We start from the raw sequence: 25,083 nt of genomic DNA, 5'->3' as shown, positions 1-25,083 counted from the left end.
TCAGTGATTCCCTATATAGTCAACCAATTTTTTCCCACGAAAGGGCCCCCCCCCCTGGATCCGCCTATGACTAACACCATTATGGCATACCGAGTTAAACCCAATGTAAACACGGTCTGAGACAACTATCCAACAGAGCCGAGATGACGTGGATGAAAGCACCTATAAGTCACAAAATGACCGCCAGCAAACAACGACAATTGACTTATGGCTCCTGACTTTGGACAGTCACACAAAGAATGTGGTGGGGTAAAACTGGGGACAGTGATGTAGCAGCACAACATACGAAAAAAAATCAGTTAATAATGGCTTGAAAGATCGCATTTTGTTTTAGTTCGAATTGTTATAAATTATTTAAGCAACAGTTGTGACAAGTTTATATTAGTGTAATACCTATAGTGTGCTACTAAATAATAAACAGCAAATAAAAATTAAAATTCCATGCGCATTGAAGTCAACATGCAGAGTTGAAAGAACAAAGACATGAAAACAAAACAATATTTTTTTAAAATTTTAAATTCCATATTATACAAAACCAAAACTTGTATTTGCAAAAGCTTTATGATCATATTAATACTGAACAAAATATAACTTAACAGTTTTTCAGATATTTTCAATTTATGGAACCTGAGAACGAAATATATGTCTTCATGAGCTGCAAAAGGTATTTGTTTGCAAGCCTGACGATATTGGTGAGCCCTTTTTTTAACACCTTAATTTATCTTCGTGTTTTGCTGTGTATTTCTGTTCCATTAAAGCTGTAGTTTTCATCCATAAGACCCTCGGGTACAAAGTCTGAAAATAAAAAAAATAACAAGAATGATTCTGAGAATGTGTCCATAGTACACGGATGCCCAACTCGCAATATCATTTCTATGTTCAGTGGACCGTGAAATTGGGGTAAAAACTCTAATTTGGCATTAAAATTAGAAAGTCTATATCATCAGAAACATGTGTATAGCAAGTTTCAAGTTGATTGGAGTACAACTTCATCATAACCTACCTCGACCAAAAACTTTAACCTGTACCGGGACAGACAGACGGACGGACGGACCTACAAAATGCATGTTAAGTGACTGCTATTTATGTGACCATTTTATTAAAAATTATGTGACTTTACTAACTGTTCTTGCATGTTGGGGTTCATGTGACTTATCCGTAAGAATATGTGACACAAGAATGTCGCATAAATGTGTCTCTATAATTCAGATTCATGCAAGTCTGGTGATCAGATAATAAATGAAAATAGTTTCTAATTAATTTTGCGGTACACTTCTAGAAGTTTGGTGGTCACACAATAAACGGGATATTGTGTCACATAAATTTTGCCAGTAAACAGCTGGGTCACTTAAATTTTGGATTCATATAAGTGGTCACACAATAAATGGGATATTGTGTCACATAAATTTTGCCAGTAAACGGCTGGGTCACTTAACTTTTGGATTCATATAAGTGGTCACACAATAAATGGGATATTGTGTCACATAAATTTTGAGAGTATACGGCTGGGTCACTTAAATTTTGGATTCATATAAGTGGTCACACAATAAATGGGATATTGTGCAACATAAATTTTGAGAGTATACGGCTGGGTCACTTAAAATTTGGATTCATACAAGTCTGGTGGTCACACAATAAACGGGATATTGTGTTACATAAATTTTGCCAGTAAACGGCTGGGTCACTTAACTTTTGGATTCATATAAGTGGTCACACAATAAATGGGATATTGTGTCACATAAATTTTGCCAGTAAACGGCTGGGTCACTTAAATTTTGGATTCATATAAGTGGTCACACAATAAACGGGATATTGTGTCACATAAATTTTGCCAGTAAACGGCTGGCTCACTTAAATTTTGGATTCATATAAGTGGTCACACAATAAATGGGATATTGTGCAACATAAATTTTGAGAGTATACGGCTGGGTCACTTAAAATTTGGATTCATACAAGTCTGGTGGTCACACAATAAACGGGATATTGTGTTACATAAATTTTGCCAGTAAACGGCTGGGTCACTTAACTTTTGGATTCATATAAGTGGTCACACAATAAATGGGATATTGTGTCACATAAATTTTGCCAGTAAACGGCTGGGTCACTTAACTTTTGGATTCATATAAGTGGTCACACAATAAACGGGATATTGTGTCACATAAATTTTGCCAGTAAACGGCTGGGTCACTTAAATTTTGGATTCATATAAGTGGTCACACAATAAATGGGATATTGTGCAACATAAATTTTGAGAGTATACGGCTGGGTCACTTAAAATTTGGATTCATACAAGTCTGGTGGTCACACAATAAACGGGATATTGTGTTACATAAATTTTGCCAGTAAACGGCTGGGTCACTTAACTTTTGGATTCATATAAGTGGTCACACAATAAATGGGATATTGTGTCACATAAATTTTGCCAGTAAACGGCTGGGTCACTTAAATTTTGGATTCATATAAGTGGTCACACAATAAATGGGATATTGTGCAACATAAATTTTGAGAGTATACAGCTGGGTCACTTAAAATTTGGATTCATACAAGTCTGGTGGTCACACAATAAACGGGATATTGTGTTACATAAATTTTGCCAGTAAACGGCTGGGTCACTTATCTTTTGGATTCAAATAAGTGGTCACACAATAAATGGGATATTGTGTCACATAAATTTTGCCAGTAAACGGCTGGGTCACTTAAATTTTGGATTCATATAAGTGGTCACACAATAAACGGGATATTGTGTCACATAACTTTTGCCAGTAAACGGCTGGGTCACTTAAATTTTGGATTCATATAAGTGGTCACACAATAAACGGGATATTGTGTCACATAAATTTTGCCAGTAAACGGCTGGCTCACTTAAATTTTGGATTCATAAATGTGGTCACACAATAAATGGGATATTGTGCAACATAAATTTTGAGAGTATACGGCTGGGTTACATAAAATTTGGATTCATACAAGTCTGGTGGTCACATCAAAAAAGGATATTGTGTCACATAAATTCTACAAGTAAACTGCTGAGTCACTTAAATTTTGGATTCATAGAAGTGGTCACACAATAAATGGGATACTGTGTCACATAAATTTTGGATTCGTAGAAGTCTGGTGGTCACACAATAAATGGGATATTGTGCAACATAAATTTTGAGAGTATACGGCTGGGTTACTTAAAATTTGGATCCGTACAAGTCTGGTGGTCACATCATAAAAGGATATTGTGTCACATAAATTTTACCAGTAAACGGCTGGGTCACTTAAATTTTGGATTCAAATAAGTGGTCACACAATAAATGGGATATTGTGCAACATAAATTTTGAGAGTATACGGCTGGGTCACTTAAATTTTGGATTCATATAAGTGGTCACACAATAAATGGGATATTGTGCAACATAAATTTTGAGAGTATACGGCTGGGTCACTTAAAATTTGGATTCATACAAGTCTGGTGGTCACACTATAAACGGGATATTGTGTTACATAAATTTTGCCAGTAAACTGCTGGGTCACTTAACTTTTGGATTCATATAAGTGGTCACACAATAAATGGGATATTGTGTCACATAAATTTTGCCAGTAAACGGCTGGGTCACTTTACTTTTGGATTCATACAAGTGGTCACACAATAAACGGGATATTGTGTCACATAAATTTTGCCAGTAAACGGCTGGGTCACTTAAATTTTGGATTCATATAAGTGGTCACACAATAAATGGGATATTGTGCAACATAAATTTTGAGAGTATACGGCTGGGTCACTTAAAATTTGGATTCATACAAGTCTGGTGGTCACACAATAAACGGGATATTGTGTTACATAAATTTTGCCAGTAAACGGCTGGGTCACTTAACTTTTGGATTCATATAAGTGGTCACACAATAAATGGGATATTGTGTCACATAAATTTTGCCAGTAAACGGCTGGGTCACTTAAATTTTGGATTCATATAAGTGGTCACACAATAAATGGGATATTGTGCAACATAAATTTTGAGAGTATACAGCTGGGTCACTTAAAATTTGGATTCATACAAGTCTGGTGGTCACACAATAAACGGGATATTGTGTTACATAAATTTTGCCAGTAAACGGCTGGGTCACTTATCTTTTGGATTCAAATAAGTGGTCACACAATAAATGGGATATTGTGTCACATAAATTTTGCCAGTAAACGGCTGGGTCACTTAAATTTTGGATTCATACAAGTGGTCACACAATAAACGGGATATTGTGTCACATAAATTTTGCCAGTAAACGGCTGGGTCACTTAAATTTTGGATTCATATAAGTGGTCACACAATAAATGGGATATTGTGCAACATAAATTTTGAGAGTATACGGCTGGGTCACTTAAAATTTGGATTCATACAAGTCTGGTGGTCACACAATAAATGGGATATTGTGCAACATAAATTTTGCCAGTAAACTGCTGGGTCACTTAAATTTTGGATTCATACAAGTTCGGTGGTCACACAAGAAATGGGATATTGTGTCACCTAAGTTTGTAGAGTAAATGGCTGGGTTAATGAAAATTTGGATTGATAGAAGTCTGGTGGTCACATAAATTTTACCAGTAAACTGCTCCTTCACTTAAATTTTGGATTCATACAAGTCTGGTGGTCATACAATACATGGGATATTGTGTCACCAAAGTTCGTAGAGTAAATGGCTGGGTTAATGAAAATTCGAGTTTATAGAAGTCTGGTGGTCACATCAAAAGGGATATATTGTCACATAAATTTGACCAGTAAACTGCTCCTTCACTTAAATTTTGGATTCATACAAGTTGGGTGGTCACACAATAATTGGATATGGTGCAACATATTTGAACACTAAATTGCTGGGTCACTTAAATTTTGGATTCATAGAAGTTTGGTGGTCACACAAGAAATGAATATTCATTTTATTGTATCACATAAATTTTGGCAGTAAACTGCTGGGTCACTTAAGTCTTGGATTCCTACAAGTCGGCGGTAAGATATTAGATGGATATCATTTAATTCACTTAAATTTTGGTTTCATACAAGTTTGCTTGTCACATAAGGAATGAAAATCATGCTGTGTAAATTCTTAAATAATCAGGTAAACACACATTAGTATATCAAGTAAGGGACATTAGAACCATCTTTTTTAATATGCTTTCAAGCAGTGAACTTTAATGTAAACTACTTCCAGTTCAGGGTGTGGCTGCATCTTAAATGAGTGATTTGGGGGTTCCAGTTTGAATGGACTGAAATGCTGGGACATTTTTACATTATTGATCAAGTGTGGAGACACTTCATTGTAAAAATCGTGCTACGTCACTGTCTTTCATATTGGTTGAAACTAACATTCACTGCATTTAATTCTGATTGTTACATATTTAAAAGGTAGGCCAGAGAACAAATGAGTGGTTTCTATGGAAAGGCAGGCAGGTTAACTATACATGCAACATTTTTGCAATTCAAAATCTCGTCATTTTTTGAAATATACTGTATAAGCAACCTAAATGCTGATTTAGAAAGACATACCAATTCAAAACTAGATGCGACAGTACGACACGAATGTCCAAACCAGTCAATTTCAACAAAAATCAGCAGAGCTGAATGAAACATAAACATGAACTGTAAGTCACCATGGTAGACTCACACATCAAAAATCAGCTCAATATCTCGAGCAGTTTAGAAAACAAGAGGCTCTCAAGAGCCTGAATCGCTCACCTTAATTTTTTTGATTAAATCTCTCATCAATGATTATTTTGGCTTTTAAATGTTCTTTGAATCCTATTTTCTTCAAAAGCAAAAAAAAATCATTTTCTCCTATGTTCTATTTTAGCCATAGGAGCTATGTTTCTCGACATACAAGGAAATAAAATATAAATTTATACTAGATACTCTGAAACTCATTTAGCCTAAGTTTGGCTGAAATTGATACAGCAGTTTCAAAGGAGAAGATTTTTTAAAGTAAGTCAACATGATGAACAAATTGTGAAAAAAGTCTTTAAAGGGCAATAACTCCTTAAGGGGTCAATTGACAATTTTGGTCAACTTGACTTATTTGTAGATCTTACTTTGCTTAACATTTTTGCTATTAACAGTTTATCTGTATCTATAATAATATTCAAGATAATAACCAAAAACTGCAAAATTTCTTTAAAATCATCAATTCAGGAGCATTATACCTGAAAAACCAGTTACCCAATTCGGCTGAAAATTTCAGGACAGGTAGACCTTGACCTAATAAATACTTTAACTTCTTGTCTTATTTCCTCTAAATGCTGGATTTTTTGAGATATAAGCCAAAAACTGCATTTTACCCTGTGTTCTATTTTTAGCCATGACAGCCATGTTTTTTGACGAAATAGAAAATAAAACACAAACTTTATTTCACACACTGATCATTCAGTTGAAGTTTGGTTGAATTTGGTTGAGCAGTTTTAGAGGAGAAGATTTTTTAAAGTTAGCAAATATGATGAACAAATTGTGAAAAATTGTCATTAAAGGACAATAACCCCTTAAGGGGTCAATTGACAATTTTGGTCATATTAACTTATTTGTAGATCTTACTTTGCTGATCATTTTTGCTGTTTACAGTTTGTCTTTATCTATAATAATATTCAAGATGACCCAAAACTGCAAAATTTCCTTAAAATTACCAATTAAGTGGCAGCAACCCAACAATGGGTTGTTTGATTCATCTGAAAATTTCAGGGCTGATAGATCTTGACCTAATGAACATTTTCACCCCATGTCAGATTTGCTCTAAATGCTATGGTTTTTGAGATATAAGCCAAAAACTGCATTTGACCCCTATGTTCTATTTTTAGCAATGGCGACCATGTTTGTTGATAGATCAAAACTTCGGATACAATTTATAAACTAGATACCCTAAGGAACGTTCAGTTAAAGTTTGGAAGTATTTGGCCTAGTAGTTTCAGGAGAAGATTCTTGAAATAGTTTACGACGACAATGGACGCCAAGTGATGGCATAAGCTCACTTGGCCCTTCGGGCCAGGTGAGCTAAAAAGTCTTGAAAACTGTTTGTTGCGGAATGACGGACAAGGGTAAAACTATGTGTCCACTTTGTGGCCGGGACAAAAAAAAAAATATTATGTCATTCTAAAAGCCAAATGGACTGGCACATGAGGTCAAAGTCATGAGACTTGTGGGAAGATAATCCTATGTACTCAAGAGATTGAGAAGTAGATCATATTTGACACATCATCTATGGTTACTGGGAAATGTCATATTATGAAAACATTTATTCAACAAAATGATTTTTATTTACAAAGTCATACACAAAAAAAAACAAACATCAGAGACGCCAGATCCAACCAACAACTAAATCTGGACTAGTTTTGTTACAGGGATTCATCACACAATAAGTGAACAGTGTACAGTACTAATACAGTATAAATGCAAATAAAATATCAAAATATATCGCATGGAGAACTCATTTTATTGACATTTTTCAAAAGTTAAGTAAACAGAAACCTGAAAATGTCATATCTCTCTTACTGGTGATTGGATTAAGTTACTATATCATTTCAACTTCTACTGTCTGACCTGTAGTCGTATGAAACAAGAGGCTCTCAAGAGCCTGAATCACTCACCTGGTAAACAATGCCTTATTGAACTTATTGAACCATGCCAGGAAAACATGTACAGCTAACAATTCTTCAATATTACAAATATATATGACTTACTGTTTATAAATTAAGAAAATGAGACCAAAACACAAACACTTAATACTTAGCAATGGACTGTGAAAATGAGGTCAAGTTCAAATAAAACCTGCGTAACCGACATATAGATCATAAAATATTTTCATACACCAAATATAGTTGACCTAATGCATAAAGTATTAAAAAAATAGACCAAAACTAAAAAAGTTAACTTTGACCACTGAATTATGAAAATGAGGTCAAGGTTAGATGACACCTGTCAGCTAGACATGTACACCTTACAATCATTCTATACACCAATTTTAGTAGACCTATTGCATATAGTATAAGAAAAACAGACCAAAACACAAAAACTTACCCCTATGTTCTATTTAAAGTAAGGGCGGCCATGGTTTTATGACGGATCAAAAATCGAAGCACACACTTCGTGCAGGATAATCTAAGGAACAATCATTTTAAGTTTCATTCAAATCCATTCAGTAGTTTCAGAGGAGAAGATGTTTGAAAAATTGTTAACGACGACAGACGACGACGGACGCCAAGTGATGAGAAAAGCTCACATGGCCTTTTAGGCCAGGTGAGCTAAAAATGGTTACTTTTGTGAAAAATTATAGTTCTGGTGGGTAGCAAAATAATGTACTTTTAAAACATCCATAGCAAATTTCTAAAATTGATATTAAGCACATATATGTGACCAATTAAAATCGAGCATCATATAGGATTATTCCAACCAAATTAAAAAAGTAAAATAGGCTCAATGGGAAAAGACAAAAAAAAAAAGACTTGTAAATGAGAACAGCAAAAACAAGAGGAGTCACAACAATTCAGAAATATAGTCATAATTAAAAGTAAATAAGTTGACAGTAATTTTGTCTAATCAGTTTTATATATTGTGTGTTTATTTCCATAGTAATTGTAAAACCATGTGAAATGCAAGTGACTACCGGTCTTTTTAGCCTTGTAGTACATGTTTTAACCTATTTTTTTCTTAATCATTATGAACATTTTATAATTGGAGGCTCCTAGGAGCTTGTAATTGCTCACCTGGCACAAAGCTGCCCTGTCCATAGACCTGTAATTGGGAAATCATTTCAGTTCCCAAACAATTTAATGCTAAATTCCCTTTTTTCATCTTCATTTACATATTAATTTTAATGAGCTTTTCATACATTTGTAATTTTTTTTCTTTTAAATCTTTACCTTTCCAAAAAACTATAAAATTACCCCTTTTAGTAGGTAAAGGTGACTTTTCTAAAATGATTTTGTTTCTACATTTAAATTCTTATTACATGTCATTTAATGTGCAACTCCAGCTAACCTTATAATATAAGATAAATTTCAAATATTGACATCCCAACCATGACACTCTGACATTTAAAACTCCCAACTTTTCAATGCTAAATTATCTATAAATAGTCATATTTGCATTAATCTGCAGTGAAAATTTCATTTCAGAATTGTAGCAAAATAAAATTAGTAATTTAAATGAAATAATTAAAAAAAAAGTCAAAAGTTCAACTCATAAAGAGTTGATAACCTGATTAATCAAAACTGGCACTCTCTGCACACAATTCTGTTTAAAAATGAATAAGTGTAAAAGAAAGTTAAAATAACAATTCAAATCCCTCCACAATTCTTTAATTGGAGGGGAGAGGAATTATACAATGCATTCTTTTTGCTATTAAAGATATAACTGAGGTGCTATGCCAGCAAAGCATGATATGACTGCAGCATATCAACAAGTGAATTTTCAAAGTAAGTTTTTCCTAATATTCTGTATGACACAGTAATGTTTTTGATACTGTAACATGCTTGACATAAAATTGTAAATTTTTGCAGCTTTGACTTAAAATAACCTTTAACATGGTAAGAAATAGCAAAAATCTGTCCAGATAGTGAAAGCAATCACTGAGAGGAATCCAATGAAAAAGTCATTCAAATCCATTGAAAAAAATATTTTCTGTGGCCTACTTTGCAAGTTTGGCCCCTTTGACCCCTCTTCTCGAAAAAACATGCTGTAATCAAACTTTAATTGCATTGTTAATGAGAATCATTTAAAAGAAACCCAATTGAAATCACATGAAAAATAAAAAAAGTTGAAAATGTGCCCAAAAGCATTTTTCTCATATTTGAAAACTGTATGAGATACCACAGAAATCACTCACCGAGAGGAATCTAATGAAAAAAATCCAATCAAACCGAAAAATAATAAAAAAAAAATGTGTCCAACAGTATCGCAAATTTAGCCCTCGTCCCCTTTTATCCCAAAAAAGTTATCAAAATATGTTTGGATTAACTTTTATAGCATTTTGTCTCTAGAAATCCAATAAAAAAATCCCTATTAAAACCATATAAAAAGAAAAAAAATATGAAGATATGCTAAATTGCATTTTTTTGTACTTTTTACCCCAATTATCTTGAAAACAGTAAGAGATAGCAAAAATCAATTAACATATTACTGAAAGCTTTCACAAAAGGAATCACATGAAAAAGATCTTATCAAAATGGGATAAAATTTTTCCATAACACACAAAATAACATTTTGAGGACCCTTTAGCCCCTTTAATCTTGAAAAAAGGAAGAGATACACAATGTTTGGAAAAACTTTTAATTGCATTTTTTAAAAGAATTGAAAAAAAATCAAAATTGGAAGAAAAATAAAAAAAATAAACTGTTAACACAGGGATATGTCTCGCCTGTTGCAAATTGGAGAGTATTGAAGTCATTATTTGAATCGTTAAATCAAGTTTAAATATAATACCAATGACCTAGCATTCATTAGTGGTTCATGTTAAACTTGAGATTATCTTAAACTTAGAGACATTGAATTTACATTGAACCATAGAACCCCCAAAATCAATCCCATACCATAAATCATACTAGCTATCATTATGTTAAAATATCATAATGATCAGGTATATTCACTATAACAAAAGATAAGTTGCTGAACCCTTGGTGTTCACACACAAAAGATTCCACCAATAAACACATGGCAATAACATTGTACAGCAAAATTTTGCAGTCGTATACAAACAAAAACTAGCGTTTAGCATGATTCATGTTAGAAATCTTTTTTATAATTAGATGATTTTCTCTCAAGTGGATGCATCCGTGATTCTTTTTGCTTTTTTTCCTCATTTCGTCTATAAAGGCAGATCTTGGTGTTGTGCCGGACTGTAAAAATTCATTAAAATAACGTTTTAGTTCTTTTACTTCAGCATCTGTCCATCTTTTCCGTGTAACTTTTTTTGCAATTTGCACTTCTCCCTCTTCTTCCATCTCTTCCTCCTCGTCCTCCTTGTCCTCTTTTTCTGCCTCTTCCGCAAATAGGTTCTCCTCAATGTCAACAGTTTCTTCTGGAATTGAGCTAAAATGAAGAAACACTTTATTTAGGGACTATTTATAAACTAAGATTTCCTGAACATAACAAGTGAAAGAGGATCTTCAATTCTAGAAATTCAATTAAGGGCATATCCAACAGTTTCAGGGGAGGTAATAACAAACGTAACCGTCGTCTATTGTTTCCCGTAATTTCACGGTGTTTCAACGACGTCATAGTGGCCGTCTGGAAAGGGCGGTTTCTTGGGCACGGCGGGAGTCGGCAAAAAACTCATACAGAATATTAACAGAACTAGAACTCAAAACTTAATAGTTATCTTTGTCCTTTTGGTCTATTATAAAAGAACTGCAATTATCTTAATCTTTACTAGACCATACTCACTTAAGTTTCCGTTTTATTAAAATTATCTTCAATACAGTAGAAAACAACGACAGCAAATGCGTAATGATTTATTATTGCAGTATAATGCAATGTTTGTGTATAACAAATTTGTATTGTCTTAGTATCAATCCTGTAATTTTGGATTTTAAACCAATAAACATTACTTACTTACTTACTTACTTGAGAAAGATCATGCATCTAGCTTTGCTTTGAAGTGCTAATATATATTTATATAGTAGCTCTTTAAATGCATACGACCTTTAACCGATAAACAATGTAAAACAAAAGATGACACAGTAATAAAAAAATATTGAAATAAGAAAACATTGTAATATAATATACACTGACATACAAGTAGAAAATATCTGACGATGTTGGTGTTTACTTATGTATGGGGAAACAAATATAATTTAACACAAAAAAAAAAACAGTGTAGGTCTTGACTAATTAGACACGCCCTCTTAAATCAGCGGGTCCATAACAGGATAGGGAAAAAAGGGGCTAATAGCTTAACTCAAGATTTTGATCATTATTCAACTTTATCTAGTACGGCATTCGTTTTACCGCTAGTACACTCTTTATATCTTGATAATGTATCAATCATTTACTTCAGATCTACTATCGCCTCGTCGTAAATATGCGTGATATATTTGCCACTGGAGCACGGGACCAATCAATTCATCAGTTTCATATAGTGATGCATAATCATTAGATCTCAACTTATAATTGTCTCAAAGAGTATTCCAGTTTTGGTATTTTATTTTTATTTTATATCTTATTTCTAAACGAAAATTTTAGAATTTCTTTCCGCATCTTTCTCTTTGAATTCATTTGTTTGAATAATCAATAATAATATAGTAGTCTACATCAGTGGTTACATTGTATGCAGCCAAACTATGTAGAGGGCAGTAGAACAGAAAACAATTTTCATTGTGTATATATGCAATAACTCATATATTGAAGCGTAAAACCAGGGCAGTCAGGCTCGTTTAGGTGGAAAAATTACTGTGTCAATTTCATTTACTTATATATTGTGAATATGTCATAAAAGCAAAAACACACGACAAAAATGGCCACAATTTATAATAACATTCAACATTTTTCGGCCGTTTCGTTTATTCTCAAGTTAATGTCTTACTGATCTGCTTTGTTAATCAACGTATTTTTTTCATCTACAACTGCAAAAGGCGCAACAGATGCGACTTATTTGAAGATTCATGTGACCTTTGTTGTCGTTTAGATATTTTATTCGAAGTTCGTATATCCCTTCAACCATTTATTTAGATGGTATTTTAACGTATAGATAGCGCAAAACTCTCCTTCCTTACTCTATGCATCTGATATTACGACATTTTTATTTCGACTAAACAAGGCTGCAAATTTATACATCCGAGCAGCTAAACGGTCGCACCCAATTTTAGCAAATATATACACGTAACTGTCGGACGGGAGCAGTCCAGAGATGTGAATATTTCTATACACAATCAATCCTTTTTTTACGAAAAAAAAAATGTTTAAGGGGGCTCCTGGGTATAAATGAATTTTTTTTTCTAATATAGGATTTCGCTATATTTTTTCATAAATGAACTTTATCATATACTTAATTAAAAGAAAAATGAAATAAAAAAATGGGGTCACCGTTCATTTAAGCTAAAATCTGCCTCTGGAAGAAGCATACATTTTTGTTAATGTCCTTTTTTTCTGTTGAACTAATAGGAGAAAAAGAGGAAATATCGAAATAAAAAAATAACCTAATATAAAAAATCACTTAAATTTTACAATTATTTAGTTTATGTACAGCTTATTTGAAAATAATAATAAAAAATATAGGTCACCGATGAGTTAAAAAAGATATTTCAAATTTAAGGCCAAAAAATGGCATGTTTGCACCAAAGGGAGATAATTTGGAGCTTTTTCAATTTTTAAAGTCATTTGGGGCCAAACCAAATCAATTTTTTGGGTTGTTTTTTGTACCATATCATAAAGTTACAACTAATAGTGTAATAAATAAAATTTGTAATGAAAAAATAAAGGTTTAATTTTTTGCTAAAATTTTTGTACCCATGAGCCACCTTAAGGTATACATTAATACGACAGCAACCCAACGACACATATAATTCAAAACACTAAAAATCAACATACAGATTTTTGCTATAGGTAGAAGCCTGTAAAGAAAAAAAAACCAAAACTGCAACATGAATATAAAATACGGAGTCGGTGAGATTTTAGACAGTCAAGTGTTTGGTTTCAAAATTTCAAGTGCTCTTTATTGATTTCGATATGTGAAATTATATAGACAGTGTAATATAAATCAGTGTAAGAAAAACACGTCTTTGTAAAGTAACGGTAAAATAAATAATGATTATGGATGACGGACGTCAAGTGGCATATTAAATGAATAATCAGAACAAAAACATCAAATGTAAATATAATATGAAAATTAACCCTGCTTTGTACTATAGACCGACACACAGAAACGGATTTCTAACGTATAATTCGTTTGTTTTAAAAGAGGGATGAAATACCGTATACCAGAGCCGGGGACTATTTTAGTAGTTTGTAATTCCATGGTTTGCTAACCCGAATAATTCAGTCCCCCCGTAATCGATCTCTCCTACTTGCGAGGTAGTAATCGTAGATCAGCGGAACATAACGACTGAGTTATTCGGGTTAATGGTTTGCATGTTTCACACCCGGGTTTCACAATTTTGACGAACACTATAGTAAAGTTAACTGAATTATTAGCTCGTACATATACTTGTCCATTATAAATAAGAAGATGCGATATGCTATCGAGACAACTATCCAACAAAGTTACAGTGTAAAAATACATTTGTCTTCCACACCGTCGCACTGCCTAAAGAAAAATTAGCGGGGAAATATAACGTTACGTCCCGAAACGTCTTAATTTTTGGCGCAATTTGTGAGGCTTACGGAAGGGATTGAGTAAACAATATTATATTACTCGATTTTTCTCTAAAACGAGTATGGTGACAAATATTTTTCAAAACGTTATGACGTTCCATTTTTTTCAAAGAATAACATATCTTACTTTGGTCAAATCGACACCGTTAGAAATATTTAAAAAAATCTAAAATGTGCATTTCAAATGTTCATTTCTTGCCGTTTTGGGGAGTAACCATAACGTTTTTGGCTTTATTTGAGTAAGAATTAATTCTTTAAATGGTAGAGTTAGATTTTTCTAACCATCTTGAACTATTTTGCTTCAATTTGAGCTCCCTTATATAAGTATATGTTGATTAAAAAATCATATTAATTTTTTTTAAATAAAAAACGTTTGTTTCTTCAAAATTGCAAAAATGTTCAATTTTCAGTAGTAGTTTTTGCAAAAACGAAATCGACAACAAATATTTTTTTTGGCAAAATTTTATTCTCTGTCAATTGAAGAATGAAATATCTTTACGGGAAAAAATTCTCACCGTAAAAAATAAACTATTGGATATGCCCTTAATTTGAGTTTCTTTCAAATTCATTGTTAGGCCAACTTGATCATTTTCTCAGACGAAAAACAGTGGCAAACAAACAAATCTTAATTTCATTAACATTTTTCTCTTTTGGGTGTTGCTTAAAAAAAAACCTCTTTTCAACTGGCGATTTAATTTTTTTTTAGTTAAAATCATTTAAAGTAATTAAAATGGAGCAGAATTTCAAATAGGTAAATGAAATCCAAAGAGCTAGAATCAAAATAGCCTTGCCTTAACATTTGATATCCATTATCGCAGGCTAGACAAAACTGTCATGTAACAGAATGCATAGCACAGACTATGGGTTGGAGGCTGAGAAAGATAAAAGGTACTGCAACGAATTTTAAACTGTCTAGCGGCAAAAAAAAAGTATTTCTGAATAAAAAAATATGTGCTTCGCCAAGCGCAGCTGGATACGACCGCAGAGGTCCAATCCTGAACAGTTTGGACAAAAAAGGACACAATATTCAAGCTTGATACAGGTCTGAATTTGGATTTTAATTAAATATTTCACACAAAATAGTTTTCTGTCACAGAATAAATGTAGTTAAAGAACTTGAAATAGGTTAAATGATTTGAATTTATTTTCAATTAAAGTTTTCATGTTGTTGCGCAATACACTGTGCTGTTGTGCAATACTTAGTAAATCTTGTTTTTAGAATAGTCAAAGAAATAGCAAAATAAATTGTGAGAAAAACCTAAAATTAAAAAAAAAAAAAATTGCCATCCCCCCTAAAAATTTTGACCCCCCCCCCCCCCAATTTTTTTCCAAAAAAAAAAGGTAATTTCATAAATTTTGAAGAAAAAATTCCCCCCAAAAAAATTTGTTAAGAAATTTAATTTTTGTAAAATGTGGTACAATTTCAGAGATATCAATACACTTAAACACAAGTTATAGTCTGAAAACTAGAAAAATGCTTGTTTTGGGCTCCTTTTTGGCCCCTCATTTCTGAACGATTTTGGCAATTACCCCCAAAATCAATCCCAACCTTCTACTTGTGGTATTAAACCTTGTGGTACAATTTCAGAGCAATCTAAAATTTTATTCACAAGTTATTGTCTGGAAACTAGAAAAATGCTTGTTTTTGGCCCCTTATCCCTAAACGGTTGGGACCATAACCCCCTCCCCCCCCCCAAAAAAAAACCAATCCAAACCTTCCTTTTGTGGTATTGCACCTTTTGGTTAAGTTTCATAGAGATCCATACACTTAAACTAAAGTTATTGTCCGGAAACCAATCTGTCTACGGACGACGACAACGACGTGATAGCAATATACGAACGCAATTTTTTTGCGGATTTATAAAAATTCCAGACATTGCAAGACAAACTGTAGACTGTATACATGTGTGTTTCACTATAAAACCCCTTGTGTATTTACCATGAACCAACACAATTTTCAAACTTTTGATAATGACTGAATTATTAGAAATATTATTTGAAGTTTTTCACCAACCTGAATGAAATTAAAATTACATATGCTAAACCATATCATATCAAGCATTATTGACCTATGATAAGTAGTCCCCATTACAGAGTTTTTGACACTAAACTTGTTCCTTCTGGACAGAAATGTTACTAACTGAGAGGAATAAGTTGGATAAAAGATTTGAAAGATTTAAAATTGAAGTCATTTAGTCTGAGGATGTATCCTTTTCATGGCTTGCCGCTTATTGATTTTGATGAGTTGTTGAATGTGTTCCTTAAAAGTCAGACTGGCTTACGTGAAGGGTCAATCAGTAAGAGAGAGAGGATAAGAGATAGAACGTTCTTAGATTTATTCCATCACAGTCCATCTCTGTCTTAAATCAACATTGATTTACATGGGGTGTCCGATGTCTTGTGACATCTATAGGTACAAAATGTATACCGCTTGCTTTAGAAGATTTAGTCATAACAGAGAGTAGTGAACTCAGACGAGGGAATAATAGTTCTTATCGAGAAATGTCCCAAGCTAACTAGTCTCCTTCTCTACTGACATGTCTAAACATCACAGAGGTAGGATTCTCACATATTTCAAACATGGATGTCCAAATTTGCAAAAATTGTCTTTTGAAATAAATAATGAGGACGAAGTACGAGGCACAGGATTGAATTATATGGGACCCTGATGTTTCACATTGCCAATAATTGTGAACTCATAAAAGAAGCATCATTCTCTGAGAATGACAATATTACAATGTATGGTGTTCTGGCCATGATTCTTGGAGACCTTGAGTTTTGATAGCTGAGATGATATAGAAATCCTTAAAGAATTGAACGACCCTGAAGATAAGGACAAGGACACCTCAGAATTGAGTGAAATAGTCCAGCAACAACATGATATCATCCAGAAATACCGTCAAAGAATCGCTGACATTCAGACAAACAAACCAAAACAGAGATTTTCACGTCTAACCAGGCTTGATATTCATTGTGGACTGACAACTGTCAAGAGGTGCTCAAAATTAAATATGGTGAAAGGGAGATTATTCAATTTGAACAGTCCATGCAAGTCCTTGGACATTATACTGTCTTCGACTTGGATCTTTTTTTCCAACACAGTTCAAATAACCACCTAGGCATTGTCTGGACACAATATTTTATAAGATTTATGAGCTTTGCTCATAATCCTTGGAAAGCTCATAATTCCTGTTGAGACCAACAAGAATGTGCCTGTCCCAAGTCAGGAGCCTGTAATTCAATGGTTGTCGTTTGTTGCTGTGTTACATATTTGTTTTTCTTTCATAATTTTGTACATAAATTAGGCCGTTAGTTTTCTCGTTTGAATTGTTTTACATTTGTCATTTCGTGGCCTTTTATAGCTGACTATGCAGTATGGGCTTTGCTCATTGTTGAAGGCCATACAGTGACCTATAGTTGTTAATTTCTGTGTCATTTGGTCTCTTGTGAAGAGTTGTCTCATTGGCAATCATACCACCTTTTCTTTTTTTATAAGAAACCACATATGCAGTCTTCACGCTGAGTGGCAGCCCAGGCTAGTGAAATTGCTCCCTGGCCTGTAAGAATCATATCTACAGGCCAACAGAATCTAAAAATTTTCAAAAAATTGAGCTCCAGGCCTGTAGATTTAAGAGTTCGTCGTGAAGACTGCATAAGCCTCAATTCTTTTTACTGACAGACAGACAGACAGACAGAGTGATTCCCATATACCCCCCCTGAACTTTGTATGCAGGGGTATAATAACTGCAAATCAATACGAGTTATTCTTAATTTCCTAAAAATTTGCTCCAGGGAATTTCAGTTTGCTCTTTATAGTATATATTAATACATGTGTGGTGGGTATTTTCAAACTTTCACCGGATTCTTTTAACTGAAATTTAATTGTAAACTGTATAGATGGTGGGTCTGACCTTCTATCTCCAAACCCCCATTCACGTTTTTTCTGGAATAGCCTTCCCTTAAATGCATTTTAAAGAAATTAAATCTTACAGATTCTCTGAAATAACGTCAGTTTCATCTTCGTCATTACAATCATCATCATTTGGAAAGACTACATCTGCAATGAAGAAGTAACATTAATTTGATTGCTCAAAAAGATAGCTGATTTAAATTAAATCAAACTTTACCATAAGATTGACCAACAGACCAAATATCATTGTCACTCACTAATGAAATTTAGGTCAAAGACAGGTGAAAAGTGTTTAAATGTCAATATAAATAAGAAGATGCGGTATGAGTGCCAATGAGACAACTCTCCATTCAAGTCACAATGTATAAAAAGTTAACAATTATAGGTCAAAGTACGGCCTTCAACATGGAGCATAAGCTCACACTGAACAGTAAGCTATAAAGGGCCCCAAAATAACCAGTGTAACACAATTCAAACAGATAAACCAACGGTCTAAGTATGTACTAAGATTAACCATCAGACCAAATATCATTGTTGGAGACATAATATAAATGAAGAAATTAATGTTTGAAGGGTCTTAAGCTTATAAATACAAACCACATAAGTCGGTTTGAAACACCAAAACGGAATGAACAATAACGGATTACGTTTTGTAGTTTACAAATTCTAAGCTGGTTTACGGTGGTCTTTTTTTACTATGTTTGGATCGTTTCAATCTAGCAGATACCAGTTTATTTCAAATGCATTGAAAAGAAACGAGAAATATGTAATGAAAGGTTTAGTTTTATATTTATCAGTTTTAATTTGATATTAAATAGAAACAACTTATTAATATGGATGAGTTAAAATTATTAGTTTGAACAAGAGTGGAAACACTGAAATGTCTCGACTGTTCTAGTGTTCATAATATAATTTATGTTGAAAGTATAAAAAAGCATTGTATACCACAAGCATTACATTAAATTAACTGTACTTGAGATGAAGGTGAGATAAACCCTTTCAGACATAAATGTAGTTCCTACACTCATTCCATACAACAAATCTAGTTTACCTATTGGTAAAAGTATCTCCGAATTAACTTCATAAAAATAATAACCTTGACCAATGAACCATGAAAATAATGATAAGATCAACTAACACCTTCTAAACAGACATACACACCTTACAATTATTCCCTACACCAAATATAGTACTGAAAAAAGACCAAATCATTGATGATTTAACATTGACCAATGAACCATGAAAATGAGGTCAAGGTCAGAGGATTATTGCCAGACAGACATGTACACCTTACAAACATTCCATACACCAAATATAATTGACCGAATGCTAATAGTATCTGCGAAATAGACCACAACACAAAAATTTAACTTTGACCACTGAACCATGAAAATGAGGTCAAGGTCAGATGACACCGGTCAGTTGGACATGTACACCTTACAATCATTCCATACACCAAATATAATTGACCGAATGCTAATAGTATCTGCGAAATAGACCAAAACACAAAATATTAAATTTGACCACTGAACCATGAAAATGAGGTCAAGGTCAGATGACACCTGTCAGTTGGACATGTACACGTTACAATCATTCCACACACCAAATATAGAAGACCTATCCTATCCTATTGCTTATAGTTTCTGAGATATGGACTTAACCCTGTAAACTGATCCATGAAATGGGGTCGAGGTCATGTGAAAACTAACTGACAGACATGAGGACCTTGCAAGTTACGCACATACCAATTATAGTTATCCTATTACTTATAATAAGTGAGAAATTAACATTGCAAAAAATTTGAACTTTTTTTTCAAGTAGTCACTGAACCATGAAAATGAGGTCAAGGCCAATAGTCATATGACAGACAGACAGTTCGTAACACAAGGCATCTATATACAAAGTATGAAGTATCCAGGTCGTCTACCTTCTGAAATATGAATCTTTAAGTCAAGAGCTAACGCCGCCACCGGATCAATATCCCTAAGTCTCGCTTTTTGCGACAAAAGTCGCAGGCGGGACAAAAATGATGAGAGCGCCCTCTACAATATCAATAACAAAGATGGCGGAACGTAAACAAACCACCTAGCCACGAAATTGAACTTGTTCTCTTATTTCTTGCTTATTGTACACTATAGTCCGCACCCCCTCTGGAAGGTCCAATTTTGGAGAATAAAACCGTGGACTATACAGGCCTTTCTAGGGACATGTCAACATTTTTGTTGTAAATAAAATAAAGTGTGTAAACTGGTTCCTGTCCGACTACAACACTTTGTTCGGGTGTAGCAGAGTACAAGCAGATACCAGTTAGTTTGTAAAATAGTAAATATGAAACCAAGTGCGGTAGGCAGAGGCAATAATCGACTTCCTGTTGTTCTGGCCGCTGACTCGTCATTTTCCAATAACCTCCAAAAATGTGTTTTCAGGGGCAACAATTCCTAAAGGGATCGACAGCTTTTTTAAAATTTTACAGGTAGATAGAATTTGACCTTCTAATCACTTTTGCTAATCAAACTTCTCATCTATTTTCTAGTTTCGGTGATAATAGCCAAAAACCTTTAAAAAAAAATCATTTCTTGGTCAATAACTCTTAATTAGGTTGTCTGATTTTTCTGAAATTTGGCATACAGAAATAATGTCCTTCTTGTCATTTTTGTAACTCATACCATTCATCAATCTTCTATAGTTTTCCAAACAATAGCAAAACAAGAGGCTGTCACAACGACAGCAAACCGGATTTATTAATATTTATTTGTGTCCTGGCAATATCACAAGAACCATTACTGATGAATGGTGAAAGTGAAAATCGTCAATATCAAATTTGACCTCCATTTTGTCATCAGTATCAACATATTAAAATTTGAAAAGCTTAGATTGAATGGTTCATGAGTAAATGCAACAACGTGAATGGAAACGCCATTTTATAATCTTTCAAGAACCATAACTCCTGAACGGTAAAAGTCAAAATCGTCATTATTGAACTTGACCTCTATTTTGCCATCAGTAACAACATATAAAAATTTCAAAAGCTTTGGTTGAATGGTTCATGAGAAAATGCACCGACACAACTGGAAACACCATTTTTCAATCTTTCAAGAACCATAACTCCTGAACGGTAAAAGTCAAAATCGTCTTTATTAAATTTGACCTCTATTTTGTCATCAGTAACAACATAATAAAATTTGGGAAGCTTTGGTAGAACAGTTCATGCGTAAATGCACGGACACGACTGGAAACTCCATTTTTCAATCTTTCAAGAACCATAACTCCTGAACGGTAAAAGTCAAAATCGTCATTATTTAACTTGACCTCCATTTTGTCATCAGTAACAACATATTAAAATTTCGGAAGCTTTGGTAGAACAGTTCATGCGTAAATGCACGGACATGACTGGAAACTTCATTTTTCCATCTTTCAAGAACCATAACTCCTGAACGGTAAAAGTCAAAATGGCCATTATTGAACTTGACCTTCATTTAGTTGTCAGTAACAACATATTAAAATTTTAAAAGCTTTGGTTGAACGGTTCATGAGTTAATGCACGGACAACATTTGATTGCCGCCCGCCCGCCCGACTGCCCGACCGCCCGCCCGCCGTACATCCCCAAATCAATAACCGACATTTTTGTCACAAAAATCCGGTTAAAAATGCAAAATTCTGTCAAATTTACATTTTAGGGGCAATAACTCCAAAACGGGGAATCCAATTAATCTGAAAATTTCAGGGTAGATAGATCTTGACCTTCTGATCCGTTTAACCCTGCCAGATTTGTTCTATCTGCTTTAGTTTTTGAGTTATAACCTAAAAAATGCAGTTTAACCCTATTTTCTATTTTTAGCCCTGGTGTCCATGTTTGTCGATAAATCAGGATATTGGATATAATTCATGTTTGTCGATAAATCAGGATATTGGATATAATTTAGTAACTAGATGCCCCAAGGAACATTCACACTGAATTTTATTCAATTCTGTTCAGTTGTTTCAGAGGAGAAAGTTTTTAAAAAATGTTGACGACGCCCGATGCCAAGTGATGACAATAGCTCACATGGCCCTGTGGGCCAGGTGAGCTAAAAAGTCATTGCACAATGAAAATGAGGTAAAAGTCACATGATACATTATCTGCCTAAAGTTTTGATCATGAGGTTCATGAAACCAAAAAATCTAGTCGCTAGGTACTAGTTTCAAAGTTATTAACAATTTGAAAAAGTTTACGCGGCCTGAAAGAAAACCTATGTCTCGCTTTTTAGGGACTTTTCCACTCAGAGGAGACAAAAATCAGGAGTTGCTTGACAGACTGCTTACACAATGTTACATGATCACAAAATTTTTGATGTTGTGTAAAAATTGAAGGCTGATTCAAGGAAACAAAAAATAGAAGGCCTGACGTCAAAAGTTAACGACCCATTCCATAATGTGACATTATTTTTCTTTTGTCAAACAAAAATCATACCTTTTATGTCCATGTCCTCTAACTTCTTTCCTTTAAATTTGGAAGTCAAGTTCAAATCTTGAATGAGAAGAAGTTTACTAATTTGAGTCCTCTCCAATAACCCACTCATTTGTCTGTAATGTTCTTTGTGAACAGAACGGGTATGCCCTAGGTGATTGCATACCCAATCCAGCTGGTATTTATCAAGGTTAAGCATCTGTAAAATCATACACATTATCTAACATTAGTACTTGTACAACCCCTCTGAAAAATCAAGTATGCACAACTTTAAAGAAACTTTCTGATTCAATTTATTAACAGATTAATTCAGGGAAGCATACCTGTCAACTGACCCGTATTCTGCGGGTGTGACCCAAGATTTTCACAATTCTGAGGGATCACCCGGAACACCCGCCGGGTCATTGAAATAACCCGGGAATTCCGAAAATGACCCGATTTCACCCGTATTTCTTAGCCTTGAGATTGATTTCATAAGTAATAGTCCTTTGAAATACCGGCAAATACGTAATTCTTCCATGAACAGGAAGTTCACCTAGCTATGTAAACTGTCAAATTAAGTGACCTATTAAGTGCATGGCTTCACTTGACAGCTTTGGTGTCAAACACACTGTTAATTAACACCAATTACCTTAGCTTTAGGTCGTAAATAAATTGCACCATTGCCAATGGCATTGGTTTACAAACTGAACTAGAGTTACTTCCCCTTATTTGTCACCATTCAAAATTATTCCTTATATTTACGTTTTATGGGTGAAAAAGATTAAATCATAAAAATATAAAATTCAAATACATATTGAAAAATAACTTTTCATTATTTTTATACCTTTATACAATTTTTTAAAAAAAAAGTTGAAAATTATTTTTTACATTTATACTTCCTTGTGTAACAGTAAATTTAGTCCGGTAGTAAAATCTGTCCGCCAGACTTTTTTCCCTAGGAAAACAAGTCCATGATCATTATTTTACTAGGAATGTAAGTCCCAGGACAATTTTTCCTAGGAAAATAAGTCCATAGGTAGTAAAATATGTCTGGCACATATTTTCCTAGGAAAAGTTTTCCTAATATGTTATACTAGTATTTTTTTATTATAATATAACAATTATTGAAAATTAAAACAGAATCATATTTTTAGTTAAGATTTGAAAGTTTCATTATTTTTTCCCATTTAAAATAAAGAAAAGTGACTTTGTAACCCAGGAATGTTAATGACATGGACACGATGTCCTAGGAAAATAAGTCTGGGGACATATTTTATTAAAATATAATACACACCTCCATAACTGAATAATGAAACATAACATTTATATTGATATTTTTAAATAAAGGGCATGGACGATTTTACCTAGGAATGTTATTGACTAGGACACGATTACCTAAGAAAATAAGTCTGGGGACATATTCATATACAACTGTAAAACTGAATATTGAAACATGAAATTTTTATTAATCTTTTGAAAAAAAGGTCTGACATTTTACCTAGGCAGTAGCAATATTATTGACATGGACATGATTTCCTAGGAAAATTAGTCCAGGGACATTCATGTCATTAAATTTTTAATGCTCAAGCACTTGATCCGAACAATATTTTAAATCATCAAAATTGCATTTCCATGTAAATAATTTGTTTCATTAAAACGTTCCTTTTAAAATACAGGACATGGACGATTTTACCTAGGAATATTAATGACATGGACAAAATTTCCTAGGAAAATTAGTCTGGGAACATTAACTTTATTAAAAGAATTGATACACAACTCTATATAACAATATCAAAATATAACATTTTTATTTACATTACAAAATAAAGGGCATCTACAGACAGCTAAGCCAACGTCATACTGTAACACAAACAATTTTTTGTGGTTGCGTATAAACAACTATAAACTGTACATTTCTCCTCTTCCTATCAAATATGAAACTATAACAGATGCTTAAAATCTGTCTCAGCATTAAGTTAATAAAAGATGTCACAATTTTACTGATCCTATATTATTTTACCTGTGTAAGGGTGGCCATGTATTTTCTCATGGAAACGGAAGTGATTCTATGAGGTGATACCAGCTGCAGTTCATTACAGATTTTCTTTACTGAATCATATGCCCTTGCATAATAGTTCACTGAAAAAGAGGAATTTATATACGTACATCAGCTACTGTAGCTCAGTACTCAATGATATATAGGAAGTAACAATTAAGAAATAAGTGCCACTGTAATGCTAACGCACTGGCCTGCAAATACCACATTTTAATAGTGCTTTTATAAACAGGACCAGTTAAAGTTCATATGTTACAAAGTTGAAGTGTTATTCCCATGACACCAGCTCCCTCCCCTGTTTTTATACACTGTCATAATAGACTACACCAATGTCATCAGGCACCAATATTCATTCAATTACTTACAGTAAATCA

At 33.5% G+C, this 25,083-nt stretch overlaps 2 protein-coding genes across 4 annotated transcripts in view; both read right to left on the bottom strand.

The window, feature by feature from the left end:
• Positions 1–372: 372 nt before the first annotated feature.
• The window catches only part of LOC139520530 (cartilage oligomeric matrix protein-like), a 133,567-nt gene continuing 108,856 nt past the window's right edge, over positions 373–25,083 (bottom strand). The window contains exon 24 of one of the 2 annotated variants that reach the window (XM_071313248.1): positions 373–795. In XM_071313248.1, the coding sequence (XP_071169349.1) occupies positions 719–795 (77 nt within the window). In that variant the 3' untranslated portion in view covers positions 373–718. The remainder of the gene's footprint in view (positions 796–25,083) is intronic. The other variant, XM_071313249.1, reaches the window with a different exon arrangement.
• LOC139520529 (uncharacterized) overlaps positions 10,581–25,083 on the bottom strand; it is a 57,704-nt gene continuing 43,201 nt past the window's right edge. For both annotated transcript variants that reach the window (XM_071313247.1, XM_071313246.1), the window contains 4 exons: positions 24,674–24,792; positions 22,675–22,870; positions 18,304–18,370; positions 10,581–11,034 (listed from right to left, as the gene is read on the bottom strand). In XM_071313247.1, coding sequence (XP_071169348.1) covers positions 10,707–11,034; positions 18,304–18,370; positions 22,675–22,870; positions 24,674–24,792 — 710 coding nt within the window. In that variant the 3' untranslated portion in view covers positions 10,581–10,706. The remainder of the gene's footprint in view (positions 11,035–18,303; positions 18,371–22,674; positions 22,871–24,673; positions 24,793–25,083) is intronic.

This window comes from Mytilus edulis, chromosome 4 (genome assembly GCF_963676685.1).
Source record: "Mytilus edulis chromosome 4, xbMytEdul2.2, whole genome shotgun sequence".
Classification (NCBI taxonomy): domain Eukaryota; kingdom Metazoa; phylum Mollusca; class Bivalvia; order Mytilida; family Mytilidae; genus Mytilus; species Mytilus edulis.
This window is presented reverse-complemented; position numbering and strand designations above follow the sequence as displayed.